Raw genomic sequence first — 18,065 nt, forward strand, 5'->3', positions numbered from 1 at the left:
TTCCTGCTTCTTGTGGGTTGGAGTCGAGCGAGAGAGAGAGAGAGAGAGAGAGAGGGGGAGGGAGGGAGGGAGAGAGAGAGAGAGAGCTCTGTTACTCACCCAGTCTCCAACTTTGCGGGGAAGTTACCACCTCTTCCCCAGACTTTGTACACACACACACACACACACACACTCTCATCGGGGTTTTACCAAAGCAGCAACGGGGAATAGAGAGCCAGGACCGCTTGTGATGCTCTGTTTCTTTCTGGATTTGGAGGGAAAGAAGGTTCCGCCCGAAGCTTTCTGTGTGGACTGAAGCGTTTCAGGGGGGGGGGGGGACATTTCTTTTCATCACGGACCGGTGAGTTTGACAGTTTTCAGCGCATGTGTAGTGCCACAGAAACACATTTTGTGTCTTGTAGTTGGTTTTGCGTCTCATCCACTGCAACGTTAACTCGGCAGGCTTGTTTACAAGTGATGTTTTAGACAACTTTGATATCTGGTTTTACATTTTTACTTTTGTGATTGCTTACATATTTTCATAATAATAATAAGTGCGGTTCAACATGCAAGTGTTAAAAGCAGAGTAAACTCCTTCAACAGGGCCCTTTGACGAATGCTGTTATGGAATCTTAACCGAATCTTATGATGCTGTAACACACTGTTAAATAACATATCCACATAGGTCCAAGCAGTGGAGTCCTCAATGTGTGTGTTTCCTGCATGCATTGGATGTAGCGCAGCCGAAGAGGAGCTGATGCTGCAGGCATAGTGGTGACAGGATGCCAAAGCCCTCCTTCTTACCTCGTACCGATTCATTGACACCCTGCTACACCCAAAACCTGTCGCTTTTTGTGTTTTTCGTGAAGGCCAGAACGGCCGTACGTCATCTAATTGAAAACAACTTAAGGATGGGAGGCCACATGCACCATGTGTGCACATGTGTCCACATGCAGCATGTGCACATGGCACACATGGTGCATGTGGGTCTGTTTCTGACTCATAGAAACATTAACGGACAGCAGGTGGCCACATGCTCCATGCACCCGTGGCGCCCTGTCTCAGCTGGACGTTTGTGGTTGGCGCCTCTTATCGGGGGCCAGGTGAGGGAAAAGAGGGAGGTGATGGGTGGAGGCTGCATAGGCCTCGACCTCTCTCCGGGGTCAACTTTGACTCACACGTCCAGGTGGGCCGGCAGCACTTTAGCTGCGCTTCCTCCAGTCGATCAGATAACCTCCTGCAGGATGAGTGCTTGGTTAAGAAACAAACGGGAAGAGGTCACCTCTGGGTTAAATATGCCAGCAGACTTTCCATTTCCCAGAACCCCCACCGACCCAGCTATCGGTCGGCTTTTCTTATCAGCCCCAAGGAAGGGTTGTTTTTTTTTACGCTGTTTACCCAGAGGTCATAAGCTCAGACTGATTTGAACTGCGTGTCCAAATTCCAACGGTACCAATCGGTGCGCAGCGGGAGATACCGAAAGTTTAACTAAACAAAGCTGAGATAGTTCAAGAGAAAATAACCCCAAATAAACACCTAAAGTATATCCTTCTTAATGATCTACTTTACCACTAATGGGAGGATCTTCTACTAATGAACATCATGCTGATTGATGGACGAATATCCAGGGTTAGGGTTTGGGTTCCAGGGCCCAGAGAGGGTGTGTGACGCCCTAAAAGCTGGCGGGTTCATGCTGTACAAGCAGGTAGCTGGACACACACAAAAACTGACTGTTAGTCACAGTCTGGATGCAGAATCAAACCAGACAATCAACATGATTCCACGTTCGAGAAGATAAAAAAACCAAACTGCTCTGATAGCTCTGCTTTTCTAGACTGTATTCTTGCCCCCAGCCCCACGAGCAAATAACTAACACATGACATTCCTCAGCCCCCCCCCCCCCCCCTCCACCCAAAAAACAAAACAAATGACAAAGTGTTAATTCTATCTCTACATCAGCTTCCCAGGAGATACGGTACCGCCTGAAAAGACCCACGAGAAACCATTTCTGTTGGAGAAAATATGATGTCACTACAATGCAAAAGAAAATACTGACTTCTGGTCCCCATTAGAGGTCATTAGAAGTAATGCAGGTCTATCAAATAGCAGAAAACCGCCACCGTCCTTCACTACACAAGAAAATTCAAAGTGTCAAATAGAATTTCTCAACCTCCCCCCCTAAACTCCATAGAAGGAAGTCTACGGACCCGATGGTACAAAGTGCACAGACACACGTGTTTGGTGTCACGCGGTGCTCCGTGTGCTGCTGGATGGTGGCCCGGATCGATGAGAAGGCTGAGATCATGGCTCTGTTTTTTCCTAGCTCTGGGGCTTTAGGACAATGCGAAGATGACGACGGCGTGAAGATGGAGCGTGGGATGTCTTGGATACCCGAACACATCTGGGTGCCATTAACCACTTGCCCCAGCCCCACCGCACAGTCCCTTATCTCCCATTACCTGCCACGGTCAACGCAATGTGCTCCTCACAGGACAGGCAGCGCACCGTGGTTCACTTTTTTTTTATGAACTAAAGACAAACAGGGACTCGTTAGGGCCAAGGGTCGCAGTGACTCTAAAGCCAAGCCGGGTCACGGTGGATTTACAACGCCAGCCCTGCTGAAAAAGTCTGGCGTGTGAAGACAAATAATAACTTGCAGACGATGCTCGCCTGGTGAGATGCTTCGTTCGCTCCTCGAAGCGCTTTTGTCCTTGAAGGAGAAGCTGTATAACAAATAACAAAAGGTTGCTCTCGGGCACTGTCACAAACACTCCACCATGTTCAATGCGTTTTGGCTTGTCAAGGTTTGAATTGCTGCACAACCGGCACGGGTTTTGATCTCGATGGACCCAATCAGGAGAAAGCTTCAAAGGCGTTGGGCAGGATTTGAATTCATTGGAGCTCTCAGCTGCTGGCGTCACGCCGCAGTTGAAACCAGGGTCAACTGTGATCCGATGTGTGTTTGAATCATTGCTTTCACCTGCAGCGAGTGCTATTTTTCACATCACGATAATTGAGGGGTCAGAGTCTAAGTCCGATGCATCCTGTTTCCTAACGTGCCGTCGACAGCGACGCTGTCTTCATTTGCAAACGCAGGAGCGCATCATGGACTTTGTGCAACCTGGGTTAGGGGTTAGGGTGTAAAAGACAGGAATAAACCGTCCTTCACTTCCGGGCGTTTTAACGCGGGCAAGGGTTAGCATCACCCAATTGTTGTGACCTCTGTCTGGAGAGAAGGGAGGAGCTTCTTCAGCTCCTCATCTCACATTGGAGTGTAGCCACGTCATGGCGGGCTTCCACGAGGACGGTTCGCGCAGCTTGAAACCCGAGAGCTTTGGACGTGAAATGTCTACAAAAAATGTCCATCGCTACCTTCTTGGACAACGCGTACCGAGGGGAAAGTAATGTCCGTCCCCTCTGCTGTTCGAGGGGACTGTTTGGAGGTCCATTTTTGATTTAGTGAGCGGACGCCTTCTTCTGGCTTGATAGCAGGTGTGTGATACACGACTCGCAGAGACAAAGACATCCAGCAGATACTTTTGTCGTACAGTTTGAGATTCTTTAAGCAGCAGTTTGAAGGTCGCTCTTAAACTTTTATCAGCTTAGTTCTCCATTATGTCACAGAATAACTGCGCCAAGGCCGTGGTTCAGTACGTTTATTTAGGCGGAACATGCAGAGTTTCAGAATTTGCTCTGCAAACTGAAAATATTGAATGAATTCCCCAGATTGGCTCGTTTGATTCAGTGCGTCATTGAGTCCTGGCTGGTTAGTTTCAGTGGCCACAGAATCAGAGCAGGGACATTTGAATGAACACCATCCCCGAGCAAAGACATAAAAGATAAATACTAAATGGCTGCTTTTGTGACCTCCACCAGTCTGTGTGTGGACTTTTAGTTTTACGATGTGATCAAAATCAATATTTTCATTATGCGGAACGGAGAAAGGCCCCCCACGCTGGGCCGAGAATCGCTTCGTCTCCACTGAAATTCAAGGTATTTAAAATATTCCTTTCCCAATGCGGCCTGGCGTGTGTCGTTACAATGGGGAAATAACGCCGGCCTGCTGTAATCTGAACTTTTCACCCTCGGGGTATTAAAAAAAATGTGTGGCTTGACTTTGTGCGTCGAAACGAGGCGCGCTGGTGTGTGCTTCTATTCTGTCGGGAGGCCACTCATCAATCAGCCGCAGAAGACAGCTCGTTCATTCTGACTTTGCGCACTTATCTCAGACAGCGGCAGCGACCTGACGGAGGGCTTTGACCCGGATGTTTGGGAAAAGAGACGAACCCCGTGGGAAGGACATTGTAATTATCTCCAGTATCTCCAGTACGTTATAGTTTGGGGCTTTTCTTCAGCTCCTCAAACCAAAACAAAGCTTAGACAGAAATAGCCTTTGACCTCTTCTCAGCCACAATGTGTTTATGCTGCCGGCGGCCTGGTCACATTCTCTCCTTTGACCTCACATAAATAACTCACCAAACCAGCCGTTTCTTGGCTGAGATGACTTTTTGTTTTCGATTCAAAACGAGACGAAGAGCTTTTCGACTAGTGCGTTTCCTGCACTTTTCAAGGCATGTCAGGATGGGTTCAGAGATTGTTTAATAGGCAGCAGCTTGAGGAAAGGAGTCAGGAAGGGGATGGCCGAGGGTCTGACCTCAGGATGTGAGGCCCGGGAAAGACGATAAGCCAGCAGGGACACGAACATTAACGTCACGGAAGCTCGGCGAAGGCACAAAAGTCACGTGGCGCCACTCGTGAAACCCGGTCGGTTGGAAACGGTTTGTTTTTCTTTCGTTTTCGTTGCGCTCAAGGTTCTATTAAACATCATAAACGACGCGCTCCAAACTATTTTTGAGAACTGCAGGGTGTTGGTTTTTGCACTCGACATTAAAGTAAAGTGCGAAGCTTTGATTATTGTTGTTATATACTGTATATATTTATGCCAAAGTAACGAGATCACCAAATATCACATGGGTTTGTTCTTTTTTTTTTTTAGTCGCCACGGTTAATTCATGGTTAATGTCAGTGTTGGATTACTTCCGGATCATTTGTTAAAAAAGATGTCTGGTTTCATTCATAATATTTACCAGGCATTTTATATTGCAGCTTAACTTTTAGTAAAACAAGATGGAAATAAATTCTACACTAAATTGCGAATGCATGTTGTAATTGAGGCCTCATTGTCAAGGCCGTAGGGGCAAGGCAACATCTGCAACAGAACATCTGCAACAGGAGGAGCAAACGGGGTCCCTTGGAGTAAATGTCTGAAAGCTGAGTCACGGGACACCAGGCGCCTGTTAATAATTTGACCTCTTGAACAAAAAAACAAATACACAACAAAAAAACAGGGAAGGATAATTAATGTTTGGATTGGCTTCAGTTCTCCAGTCGTCATTAAAACCCGGGCCCAGTGTTGATGAGGACCGGGTCGGCTGGGTGTCCCGTCATTGAGCCGTGACCTTGGCTCACGCCGTTCAGGGCGTTTTTTTATTACCCGCGAGACAAAAAAAGTGGGGACAGGTCTCTGTGGGAGACGAGGAGATCGGGATAGCAGGGAAAGGAAGGAAGCTGGACAGGAAGTCTGTGCGTCGGTCCATCCCCACGATGCTCTGCAGAAACAAAAGGCCCACCGTCTCGCTCCTGTGGGTACGTGAGGGCTGGGGGGGGGGGGGGGGGGCTGGGCCAGGAAGCATGTTACCATAGTGACTCCCCCCCGTGTCGCTCAGCCCCCCCGCGCTCTGTCTCGGGTCAGGCGCGTCGCAGTGTACACAGAATGCGATGAGGTCTAAATCCGCCCTGCAAAGCACAGAGGCTCCGTTAAACCAACCGCAGCTGGCAGGGGGGGGGGGGGGCTTCTTTCTCCACAGGGCGATGAGTTCAAATGACTTTTCACAGCCCTCGACCACTCACCTGAGGCGTAAAAGCACCAACCCGCCAGCTGTTACTAGTCCTTTTATTAGGCATGTGAACGTGATTCAGGGGCTGGTGGAACAGGAGCTTCAGACTGAGCTACTTGGGATGATTCCTCTAGTTTTACTAAAATGACAGAGAACATATAAACAACCAACCATGCCACTGTTGCTTTAACTGGACTGTTCCCAAGTTCAACTTCTGTGGAGCCCTGGTGCGTGTGGCCTGGTGCAGCCCAACACAACAACGCCATTAACATTAAGTTTACTGTCAACAAAGACAGGTTCTAATGCCAGACTTTGCAGTAGTGTTGGATTGCATTCATCTGCATTTGCGTCCCTACAACGTGGAGAGCGTGCATTCCTTTTTTTTTTACCCCCACACAGGCTCAGGGCGGCACAGTGGAACCAGTGAGAACTGAAAAGCCCCCCCCCCCCCCCCCCTCTCTCGTCTCCTGCCGGACGCGTCCACAGGGACGGCCGCTGTTTGCATTGCAGACGCCTCGCTGAGCCTGGACCTAATGTGGCTTGACGTCCGGTCCGTGTGCTGTGTTTGCTCTCTTCTCAGGGCCGGCCAAATGAACGGTTCAGCCTGAGGGCCGAAGACCGTCGCGGGCCCTGATCCAACAGCGAAGGGAGAGGAGGACAGAGAGGCGGGATCCTTTATCTAACTTCTCTCACACCGCCAGCTCCACACGACGACGGGCTTCGAAGCCTGATTTTGTGGTAAGCTTTTTTTTTTGCTTTTTTATTTTTTACATGTTCACTTCTGCTTTTGCATGAGAATGTTGTGTTTTAAAGTCCATTAATGGGATTACGTGGGTTGAAGTGTGTGGTGTTGTGCTTAAATGTAACCAAAAACTACAAATAAGTGACATGCTGCATTAACCACCGAGGTATTTGGGTGCAATTTGGAAGTAAATGCAAACACAAACATGCGAAGCTGTGGAATTTGAGGACATCCAGATGTTGTAATGTGACATGTGGTTCGACTTAAGGAGGTAAAGGTGCTCACGTGAGAGCGTGGCGGCTTTCAGAGTTCACCATCATTTCACCATCAGCTGCAGCGACTGAAGGAACTCGCCTCGTTTTTGTTTTCTCCCCTGCTGCCCTCCTTGTGATTCACGGTGCAACGGCGTGATGTCATCACGCCAAAAGGGGATGGAAAAAATGTTCACTAAACAGTGGAGGAGAGCAAGCCGAGGAGCAACGGAGCAGGAGGCCTCGAAGGAGTGTGCCCGAGCGCGTTGACGACGGAGCCGGTGCTTCAGGAGGTCACGGGGCAGCTTTAGTTGGACACTCGGAAAGCCTCGTCCCGCCCGCACTGCGAAGAAGCGTCGCGGAGGGGCGGGTCCCACATGAGGTGGCGCCGGAGGAAGGGTGCTTTGGGCGACAATCAGAGTATCCGTGTTTGTTGTGTTCCAGGTGGGAGGGATTTCAAAGTCAAGGTCGCCATGGACGTGAAGAAAAAAGAGATGGACCTCTTGAGCAACAGCATCGCGGCGTATGCACACATCAAAGGTACGCGGCGACCAATCGTGTCATTGATGTCCAAAAAGTATGAAGTAGCGAACCTTTGCTCTTATTTACGTGCGGTTGTTGTTGTTTTCTCAGCAAACCCAGAGAGCTTCGGCCTTTACTTCGTGCTCGGGGTGTGCTTCGGCCTGGTGCTGACGCTCTGCCTCCTCGTCATCCGCATCTCCTGCAGGCCACGGACCAGCCTCGCCGCCGCCCCCGCCGCCGCCGCGCTGGAGAAAAAGCACCACAAGGGCCTCGGCGAGGACGAGGAGGACGAGGAGAGCGACGACGAGGACGAGGACGAGGGCGAAGACGGGGCCGACGTGGATGCGGCGGCCGCCCCCCCGCCCTGCACCGAAATCCCCACGGCCGGCCGCGGCGGCCAACCCAACGGGGCGCTGAGCGTCAACGTGTTCGCCTCGGCCGAGGAGCTGGAGCGGGCCCAGCGGCTGGAGGAGAGGGAGCGCATCATCCGCGAGATCTGGAGGAACGGCCAGCCCGACGTGCTGGGCTCGGGGACAGGCACCATCGGCAGGGTGCACTACTACTGAGACACGCCGGGGCTTCCAGGGGACGGGCCTCCCCCCCCCCCTGCCCGCCAACTCCTGTGAGACGTCGCAAGGAGGCGGGACACACCTTTTTGAGGTGTGAAAACGGGTAAAAGTATGAACCCAAGAGGTGTCTCTGAGGCTCATTGGTCCACGTGGACACGGTGCAGTGGGAATGCGGGAGCTGACGGACACTCGAAGCAATCGGTCCGTGCGAAACGCACGCCGCTCAGTGGCGGACGCCCGGGTCGGGTCGGTCTTGGTCGGAGGTGGGAGATGAAAAGCGGATTGTTGGGACAACGTAGGTAACGTTGCAATGAAGAAAGGACGATCTCCTCCTGGGAAGGGAAACAGTCCTTTTCCTTTTCAGTCGGAAAGGAAAAGAGAAGGAAGTTACACACAAACACATATTATTCATCGTGGGGAGTCAAATTACGTAATTTGACGGGAAAGAAAATTAAAGTATTAAAGTATTATGCTTATTAAATCCTTTGCTGTTGTTTCTCTTCATATTGCTTGGGGCCATAGATTCATAATCAAGGCTTAAATTTGAGCGTTGGAGAACAGACACGCACGGCCCCCAAAAGGGGCAGACATCGCCCTGGCAACCGGGAGATCCCCCTGGCAACCAAGTCCAATCGGATGGAATTCAGATATTTAGTGATCCTAGATAATAAATGTATTTTTTTTCATGGACTTTCCCCACTTCCTGACTTGGAGTCTTTTTTTTTCTCACTTAAACGGAATCTTCCGGATATCTGCTGCAGCGTGTGGTTGGTTTGAGATGTTTTGTTTGGAGGCACAGACCCACGGTTCCGTATTTTGAACCCTCTTTTTCATTTGACGGGACGCGATTAAGGATCACAGGCAACATGTCTTCGGCTCGTTGCAATTATACAGTTATGAAACAATACATCAGTAAAAAGGAAGTGAGCATCATCAGCTTGAGGGAACTCCAGCGCCACAGGGTCATGCTTCTGAACCGCACCACATGGTGGGAAACGTCTCTGCGAAAAGGCTCAGACGTTCTTTTGTGGCAGAGAAACCAGGCTTTACAAAAAACACCAGCTGTAGATAGATTTATCACATTTGTCCACTGCTTTAATTCATCACAGTTGATTATCAAGGCCTAATTTAAACTTGAATATAAAACTGCACACGCTGTGGGGTTAGAATTCCCCTTAAACATGTTTTTCTTTAATATGCTGCAGATTTATCGGCGCGTTCCGTGAGGTCAAGAAAAACAAACCCTTCATCTTCCAGCTGCTTTCTTTGACAGAGGCGATGTGTTCTCCATCAGCGCAGCGCCTCTTTCTCTACTTCTTTTTGTATTTGACCTCTGAGCTCCAAAATGCCCCAGTTATCAACGCTCTGTTTTCACTTCTCCAAACAGTCCCAGCTTAATAGTCTTTCATTCCAAATATATCACACTGCTGTAAAATGTAAGTAAACGGTGTACTATAATATATAAGCCCCTTGAATAAGCAGCATCCATCATCACTGACTGATTCAATAAGTTAGAGGTCCCTCGTTGGATAAATTCTTCACTGGTTTTTCCAGGTCCAGGCATTTTTTTTCCCCACAACTTGCAAAAACTCTGCGATACCAAATGACCTTTTGTCTGGTTTAATCTATTTCACCCCCCGTCTAAGCGGGAATGTGCCCTTAATGACCGTTACTCAACACAGATTTCAAAAATAGTTGGTTCCCAGGGAAGTTTTAGAAGCACCCGGACCCGATGAGTTACAGCTGTGATCCAGATGTGCCTCTCCTCCACCAAATCTATACTTCTGACTCATTCGAGTTAAATATCTCCCCCCCCCCCCCCCCACGGTGGGTGAGAATTATGTCTCTCAATTCTCTTCCCACCTTTGCATTGATCCGAGTTCAAGGGTTGCAGAGTGAATTTTCTACTCGACTGCAATAAATGCAGCTGGTCACACACACACACCCCCTTTGACTCCTGAAGTGTTTAAAAAAAAAAAAAAAGAAAAGACCTCCACCATTAACATCAGTGATTTGCTTACGTCTTAAAACATTTCTACTTTTAAATTAAATGTGTTTTGAGTATGGTCACTTTCAGCATTCACTGCAAAGTTGAACCCAGCTCTTTATGTAGAATAGTCACGGCACCCCCCACTGGATTAATGCAGAGTTACATTCTGCTGGATCAGCTCCATGTCAAACCATTTGTTTCACAGTGAAGGTATTAATGACATTCAAGAATCAAAGCCCTTTTAGATGACTTAAAACATCATTTTAGGTCTTTGCAACACGACATTTCATCCTATGGACCGCTGCAGAGGCATGTGTTAAAACCCCCAGTGACCATAAAAGTGAAAATGCAAAATATAAATTTACAACCCAGACAAAATCTCATAAGAACCGACATTTGTCATTTCCAGCATTTGAATATGTAAAAAGAGCCAACCAGACCATCATTTAAAAGTCTTTGATTATTAAGTTTCAGAGTGCAGGGTGAGGACCGTCCTGTGTCCAACTGCACCTCGTACTTCAGGCTTCGCTCATCTTCTCCATCCCGACTGCACACAACCCCCCAACACAGGCTGCGACTGCCATTATTCCTTCCTCATGTTGTGCACTTCTTCCTGCAAGGAAAAAAAAAACATGTTCTATTCAACAATCAATTTCACCGCAGTCACGATCTTAAGAACCACAGCTTCCGCATTATTTTCTCTCTGGCAGAACGCCGAAGACACAAAGTATGATGGAGGGAAGTCGCTGACCTGCAAGGCCACTCGTTTGTTCCCCTCTTCGCGCAGCTCTTCTCTCACTTCCTGCATGTCTCGGCTGATGGAGAGAGACAGAAAATAAACCACGAGTTTGATTAAATGGGTCAAGCTGTACACTACTAGTCAAGTCAGATGAATAAAGACACTAGGAACTTATACATTTATAGTAGCATCTAATTAGTTGGAACTAGAAATAGCTTTTATATTCCCTCTCTCACTCTAATTAAGCACAGGTAGAAAAAAAGGCATTTGGAACATCTAAAGTCTACATTTTTTTAGGCAATACCATTCTTTTTTTTTTTTTTTTAAACACCTCTCAGGTCATAATCGTACCCACATGCCTACACAAGAGAGCACTCACTCGTGTTGTCTCTGCAGCAGCTCCAGGGACATCTTCAGCTCCCTGATCTCGGCCTGCAGGCTTTCCACGGTTACATCTTCTCTGAAGGTCACACCTTTGGACGCCACAGGGACTCTGGGTGGCGGCGGTCGAGCCGGCAGCGTCGGCGTCGTCGTCGTCAGCGGCGGCGTCATCTTGGGTGGTAGCTCCGGCGCCGCACCCTCTGCACCCTGGAAATGCATTTAGTCTCAACTTCAAGTGGCCATCTCCAGCAGTGAGCACGGGCCGCGTGATCCAGCTGCTGCCCCAGTCATGTGCTCATCACGCGATGGAGCATGCTTACGGTGACCAGGCCCGATGGCGGTCTCCTGTGGGGGGGTTTGGCTCGGTTGGCTGTGGGATGGCAGAGCTTCTCCGTCTGCACGTCCACGCCGTCAAACCGGTCGCCGCCGTCGTCCTTCTCTTCCGGCGAGACAGAAGCCGCATCCCCGTTGGTGCTGCTGGATGCAAGAGTAAAAAAAACACAGCCATTCATGTTGGAATCCATGTTCAGTAGAGTGCGACGCGCTACCCAGCAGTCGATGGACTTTTGAAAGGAAACGTTTGTGTTTTCCAGCTTTGAGCAGACAACGATTGGTTCAAATGAAGACGGCTCTCTTTAGCTAGTTCTCCACACGCAGCCGGCTAAAAAAGGCAGCGGCCTTTCTGCCGCTTTGCTCAGGAAACAGGAAGCGGGCTGCTTTCGTCTGTTTGGGCCCGATCTGACTCATCCCAGAGTTTCCACTGAGCTGCTAAAAAGGTCAGGCATCCTGGCATTCTTCTTTTAAAAAAGGACACCGTGGCAACCAAAAAAAACCTTTGTAACATCTAAAAAGGCTCCGCTTCAGAGGAAGGGGGGAAAGTGTTCCTGACGTTACTCTTTTCTTCTTCCCCCCCCCCTTCCAACAGAGAGGCCTTTCACTTCGGAGAGGTTCGCGAAAGGATGGCTAGCCGGGTCCCTGGTTCGGGAGGCGGATTCCCGAGTAAGTCTTTAGCGGCATCGAGTCGTCACTCACTTGGAAGAAGCCTTGGCGGGTTTGTCTTTGACTGGAGGCGGGCTCGGCTTGTTGAAGGACGGCAGCTTGATTTTGTTGGGAGGATTACTTCGCAGGTCCTTAACCTGTTTATCATCTGTAAAAAAAGGAACGCATTTAAATTATCCCACTGTAATAGAATAATTTTTTGTTAAAGCTAATTATATAGCATTTATACCTTTTATCTTTGCAGGTCCAACTTTTTCCATCGCTGAGCCCTCGGTCGTCTCTGAGAAAGTAGAAGTGATTTGTTATCACAAAGCCTGCCCGAAGGCACTAAATACACCACCCAATGAGACACGGGATTATAGTGACGTCACAGACTCCATCAGTAACTACGTTTGAGTGGAACTACGAATTAAGACCATGATGTTGCGGATTGGCTTATTTATCAGGCAAATTATTCAAAACAGCAATCTAGATCATGAGCAGTGGCATGGGGGGGGGAAAGATGGAGCACACAAGGTCACAGAAGGCCCCCCCCCCACCACGTGCCGCAGCTCAGTAAAGTCCACCAGAAGACGTGGAGGAGCCGTCTACTGCCCTGCTGCATACGCACTGTGAAGCACACTGCTCTAGTGCATGGCCCATAGGACACATGGTTAACAGCACCACACGGACCGCACCAGGACACCGGAGGCCTACCTTGTGTGTTCAGAGGATCTCGAGGAAACAATCCACACAGCAAAAGCGGCTCGAGTGCCGCTTCTCGTTCCGGTTGTGAAAAATCTGACAGAGCGCTCCTCCAGCCCCCCCCCCCCCCCGCCTCGCCTCCCTCCCTTCACCAGCCCCTTGTTTCCTCCAAGACTCCTGAACGGCGTCACATGACCACTCTAACCATCCCCCACCTCGCTGTAGTCTGAGACTTCCTGTGAAATCTTGTACGGTGTGGAAAAGCTGCAGTGTTTGGTGTAAAGTGGTGACTTTTAGTTAATCCAGCTTGGACTTTCTCCCCCCCCCCCCCCCCCCAGAGGTTTTGATGAGCATACATGTTGAATCTCCAATAGAGGAAAGAGTTGAGAGCCTAAAATTTGGGAAATAGACTTTCGTTAGGTTGCTACAATAATGTGCAAAGTTTGCAACCTGCAGCACAAACGCACCCACATCCTCCTCCGTGTGGTTTGCAGATTTTGTCTTTTGTTCATTTGCTCTATTTGGCACCAACAGTGAACAATGCTTCTTTAGAATTTAAATCTACCACTTATAAATGTGTTTGTTACATTTATTTATTATGTTAACATAATGGCACTAAATAAGAAATCACATATCAGCCAAAAGTTAATCTGTTTTTGACGGCCACTGTAATATTAGGCCTTAACCGATGACACAGATATTTTGTAAGTGCATTTGATCACCATCACAAACAATGACCATTGTTCAGTCTCTCGTCTAATCAGTGAATAAACAGGGTGTGAACCTCCTTTTATTGGGCCAAACTCTTCTGATAATGCGGTGGAGCCCGGGTGGAGGGAGCATTTCAGGCCTATGAGGGTCATAAAGTTTACTTTAGTAAAAGACAGCAACACCACTGTGTAGAAAGACTTAATTTAGAGGTCAAGAAAAGCTTGCTTCTCAGCTCCGATGGGTCAGTCACAGCATTCCATGGTTAATGATTGACTTAGTTCTTCAACAGAAGATTTCTCTTAACTGAGAAAATATGATCATTTAAAAGTAAATTACAGTTTATGTACAGCCAGTCATTAATGACCGGGTGAGCTTCTACTGCTGGTAGAGGTGAGGTAAGTTGTAATGTTAAAAGATTGTGTGACTTTAAACATTTTGTCGTTTTGTTTCTGTTACATAAATGCAGTAGAATGAAAAGTAAAATATTGGCCTTCAAATTGAGATTAAAGAAGAAAAAAAAAAGCATGAAATGTAAATATTCCATTTAAGAGTGACGTGATCTCAAAATGAGTTCAAGTTTCTCTTTCAGGCCACTCGCTGAAAATGGCCCAAACATCTGCTAAACCAAATGTCCACCGCAGTCCAAGCGCTGTGCAGCCAGGAGTCACGTGTCAGAAGAGGACCCTTAAACGTGTCCTACCTGGGACTTTGGTGGAGTGGTTGCGAGCAGGCGGTTGGTTCAGGGTCCCGGACTAGAGGAAGAGAAACGAATCGTTCAGCAGGTTGGCGAAGCACGTCCCCTTGTGAGTTAAAGGCGGCTCTATTTTGCACACCCTTTCCACAAAGGGAATTTTTCAGTGAGTAATTCAGAGACGATCCTGACTCACTGCAAACTCGTTAAAGGAACGCAAATACCAACCAGATGCAGAAAAATCAAACAACAAAAAAAAAACAGTTCAGTGGAACTCTTGGAAAACACTCCACTCACTTGCAGACTGTTCATCGGCGGTATCAACATGACGAAGTTATCGGGAAAGAAGCCGCAGCGTCCGTTCAGCTCTCCTTCCCACCAGCCTTCATCTTCGGTTTCCTTCAGATGGAGATTAAAGGCTCCTGTTAGAAGCTCAAACGGGCCCCTGTCCCCTGGGACGCCAAATCGCTGCAGACTGAGGGTCACCAGGCGGTTAAAAGCAAGGCATAGTCGTCTTATTATCTACTTCATCACGTAACGCATCACAGATACGTCCGGAAGGGAAACTGAAACGCGTGCGTCACTCCGTGGAAGGAGAGACGCCCTTCGACAGGGACTGGTTTGACTGGATGGACGTCGCGATGCTCCTGCAGCGATTTTGAAATTCAAGCGCAGCCCGAAATATGTCATGACATAATAGGGTTGAAACAATGCCAGAACGAGACCACGAAATGTGGACAAACCTTTCTCAGCACGACAACGAGGTCTCCCTTTTTCAGCGACAACTCGTCATCCGTTTTGGCCTCGTAGTTGAACATGACTTGGCAACACTCCACCACTGAGGAGACGAGAGGACGAGGGTTTAAACACAGAAAACTCGCCATGAAACAAAAATAAGAAAAAGCTGTAAACTTTGATCCCCGAGCGACGTGCCACCAGACTCCCACCACCCAGTCAGGTACGACCGATCGTCAGCATCCGACTGACCGTTTTTAATTTTGCTCCTCACACTGGTCCTCTGAGATATCTGCGAGGGGACAAAAAGGCACGTCAAGTCCAAAGCTCCTCCGACCCATCAGCTGAGAAGGCTCACTTCTGCTGTGCGTACCTCCTTGCTGAACACCGCGTTGGAGAGCTTGGGCCTCGTCTTGCCCTCGCTGTACTTTCCGTCTGTAGGAAGAAGAGGAGACATGGAGTTACGCTGGTTCTTTTCAGAGAGCCCATCTACCGCCGATAAGTTCTGGATTTACCTTTAGGGGTCACGAAAATTTCTTTGACAAAGTTGGAGGGAAATGCCCCAACTTTGCCGTTTTTCACCCCCATCCACCAGCCGTCCTCGATCTGTTGAGCGGATCACATGGCTGAATAAGCATCGTACGAGTGCACCCTTTACCACACGGCCAAACAAAACACCCAAACAAACCACAACGCTTCCGCTCGTGACCAAACGGTGCGCTGTGGCCTGCTCTCTGGTTATTTGAGTTGAGGTGCCAGCCTTTGAGCGGCGGTAAGAGGGGGACTCTACCTCTTTGACGATCTCTATCGTCTCCCCCACAACCAGCTGCAGCTCGTCTTGGTTCACGGGCTCGTAGGAAAACGCCACCTCGCACATCCTCTTGTGCTTCATCTTCTTTGCTGCAGAAAGAGCGATCGTTAGCGGCCACGACGACAGCGTGATGACCTGAAGGACACGATGGGGCAGGTCTAACCACTCAAAAAGACTTTAGAAAGGAAGCGGTATAACATGCATTTACGGCTCGGCTCGCATTGTGTGAAACATGCCGACCACATGTTACAATTGATGGTGTTGAATAGCACAAATATTTCCATGCTTTACGGAACACACTCAAAAAGAAGAGTTTAATTAGACTCAGCGTTGTACTTTGTCTGATGCTGCGGGGTTCCCTCTCGCCGCTCCCGATCAAATAGACCGGCACCTCCTTTCACCAAAAGAAAAAAAAGGAGGCACAGAGTAAGACAGGTGGACAAAGTGATGCAGAAAGGACGGCGCTGATGGCCGCGTGCGGTCAACGGACCTTGGTGAAGTTAGCGGGGAAGATGCCTCTCTTTCCCCTCAGCTCCCCCTCCAGCCACCCGTCCTCGGAGGCCTTGGTGACGTTCGCCACCACGTCCCCCATCCTCACTGTGAGCTCGTCTCCTGCGTCGCCCTCGAAGTCCACCAGCACCAGAACCTCTGCAACGGGGCAGGAAAGAGAAGAAAAAGAAGAAAAAAAAAGAGATCCTTCACAAGAGATGTGTTGTGACATTTCCAAAGCAAAAGGCCAACTTGGGAGCCAGTGGAGGCTCAGTCACAGGTAACCTCCATCATCATTCCTTACAAGCAGCCACACGTTTAAGAGGTGGTGTTTTCCGGCAGCGGTGGAGAACGTATCATTAGCGAAAAGTCAGCCAGCGCTTGTAGGATTTCCTAATATCTGGGTACATGAAACACTTTCAAATACAAACACTATGAAATAGTAGCTATGCAAAAGTACCACTGATTTAGTTTTATTTGCATGCAAAATTCAAATCAAATCATGTGACGCTGGTATGAAAACCTTTGCTCTGTCCATTACTTTGCAAATATGTTCTGATCATTGAACCGTCCATCTGAAAACAGTCCAGATTAAAACATACATTTTCCCCCGTGTATAAGAACAATAAAAGCGACTCACCCATGTTCTTTAGTTCTGTGTTTCTCCCTCGGCTTTGAGTGTGTCGTTCCTTCTCAAAAGCACAAAAGCAACCCTCGAGGAGAAGGAGAACTGAAAGAGAGCGCTTGCGTTATCTCAGACCGTAGAGCCAGTCGTCCTCCTTGTCAAACATTAACATTGGGCAGGTTTCACCGAGGCGAGTCGTGACGAGTCAACAGCGAGGAGGGGAATGGTCACACGGTGCAGAGAGGGAGGGGTCGAGCGACAGGAGGAGAACAGGTGAGACAGGTTTGCTCGTCAGAGGACAGACGCTCACAAGCCAGACAAAAACAAAAAAACTTTAAAAAATGAAGAGCCCAAGTGACGTTCATTATGTCACAACGATTAGAATTTCACAAGGAGCCGCCGCACTTTGTGCTGCGCTCAATGTGATGAGTCACGAAGTTATTGCTCCTTTTTCCTGTTCGATGTTAGTAAGCAGGTCCTCTTGATCCAAATCAGCCACGTTGCATAATAAAGGATATTGTCTTTTTTTAAATCGTCATGTTTCTCCTGGACCTCAGTCAGCAAGTAAAAAATGACAAAAAAAAGCAACAATTTACTTTCACCGTTTATTTTGTTTGCTGAGGAATTTACACAAGAACACACTTTACACATTTTATTATTATTGTTAGAATTGCACGCCAATCTTTAATTGGTCGAGCCAAACAAATGAAGGTTAAGGTAGCCAAATGTCTACCTACCTGAAGAAACAGAATAAACCAAACGACGTGCATCCTCCTCTAAGATTTATTCGGTAAAACAAAATACAGAGGAGGCATCGACCAACAACCTGGTGTTTCTAGGCCCGAAATGTAAAACGGACCACAGACGCACCTTGCCCTCAACCTCCCACCACAAACCTTCACCGTACACATCCATTCAAACGGATGGGCCCCGCCCAGTTGATTGACCGGCACAGGTGCGACCCAATCACTGGGATTGAACCTGGAACGAGGGGGGGGAGAGAGAGAGAGAGAGATCCAAAAGACGGGTCAAGGGGAGTAAGGGGTCTTGATTCACTTCCTTTTTTACCATAAAGGTACCGGGACTCCCAGTTTAAGGTGATGGGGGCGCAGACTGGTGCAGATAGTCGGACGTGAGCTCTCCCTCTTTTTGCTAAATGAGATCATATTTATTTGCTGCAGTGTTTCTGGGAGAAAATAAGTCTGTTAAGTGACATTTAAGAGCAGCAGTTAGTGTTTGTTCACTAGATG

The 18,065-nt window shown here is 48.4% G+C and overlaps 2 protein-coding genes across 5 annotated transcripts; one reads left to right on the plus strand and one right to left on the minus strand.

Annotated features, from left to right (window-relative positions):
- The first annotated feature begins 111 nt into the window (after positions 1-111).
- On the plus strand, positions 112-8,582 carry eva1ba (eva-1 homolog Ba (C. elegans)). Its single transcript, XM_037454357.2, has 4 exons — positions 112-340; positions 6,457-6,614; positions 7,314-7,409; positions 7,503-8,582. The coding sequence occupies exons 3-4, from the start codon at positions 7,343-7,345 to the stop codon at positions 7,955-7,957; spliced, it is 522 nt and encodes a 173-aa protein (XP_037310254.2). The 5' UTR covers positions 112-340; positions 6,457-6,614; positions 7,314-7,342; the 3' UTR covers positions 7,958-8,582.
- Positions 8,518-17,677, minus strand: sh3d21 (SH3 domain containing 21). 4 transcript variants are annotated; one of them, XM_062565503.1, is made up of 17 exons: positions 17,553-17,677; positions 16,831-16,969; positions 16,192-16,349; positions 16,038-16,095; positions 15,681-15,790; positions 15,406-15,496; positions 15,264-15,325; positions 15,143-15,182; positions 14,899-14,993; positions 14,453-14,554; positions 14,165-14,216; positions 12,299-12,349; positions 12,103-12,217; positions 11,391-11,547; positions 11,069-11,277; positions 10,702-10,765; positions 8,518-10,563 (listed from the first exon to the last, which is right to left on the minus strand). In XM_062565503.1, the coding sequence occupies exons 2-17, from the start codon at positions 16,832-16,834 to the stop codon at positions 10,534-10,536; spliced, it is 1,398 nt and encodes a 465-aa protein (XP_062421487.1). In that variant the 5' UTR covers positions 16,835-16,969; positions 17,553-17,677; the 3' UTR covers positions 8,518-10,533. The 4 variants fall into 4 exon arrangements, with proteins under 4 accessions (XP_062421487.1, XP_062421486.1, XP_062421488.1 ...); XM_062565502.1 differs by lacking the exon at positions 17,553-17,677 and having other exon boundaries at positions 16,831-17,214; XM_062565504.1 differs by lacking the exon at positions 17,553-17,677 and having other exon boundaries at positions 11,391-11,544; positions 16,831-17,213.
- Between the last annotated feature and the right edge of the window lie 388 nt (positions 17,678-18,065).

Source organism: Pungitius pungitius, chromosome 11 (genome assembly GCF_949316345.1).
Source record: "Pungitius pungitius chromosome 11, fPunPun2.1, whole genome shotgun sequence".
NCBI classification, from domain to species: Eukaryota; Metazoa; Chordata; class Actinopteri; order Perciformes; family Gasterosteidae; genus Pungitius; species Pungitius pungitius.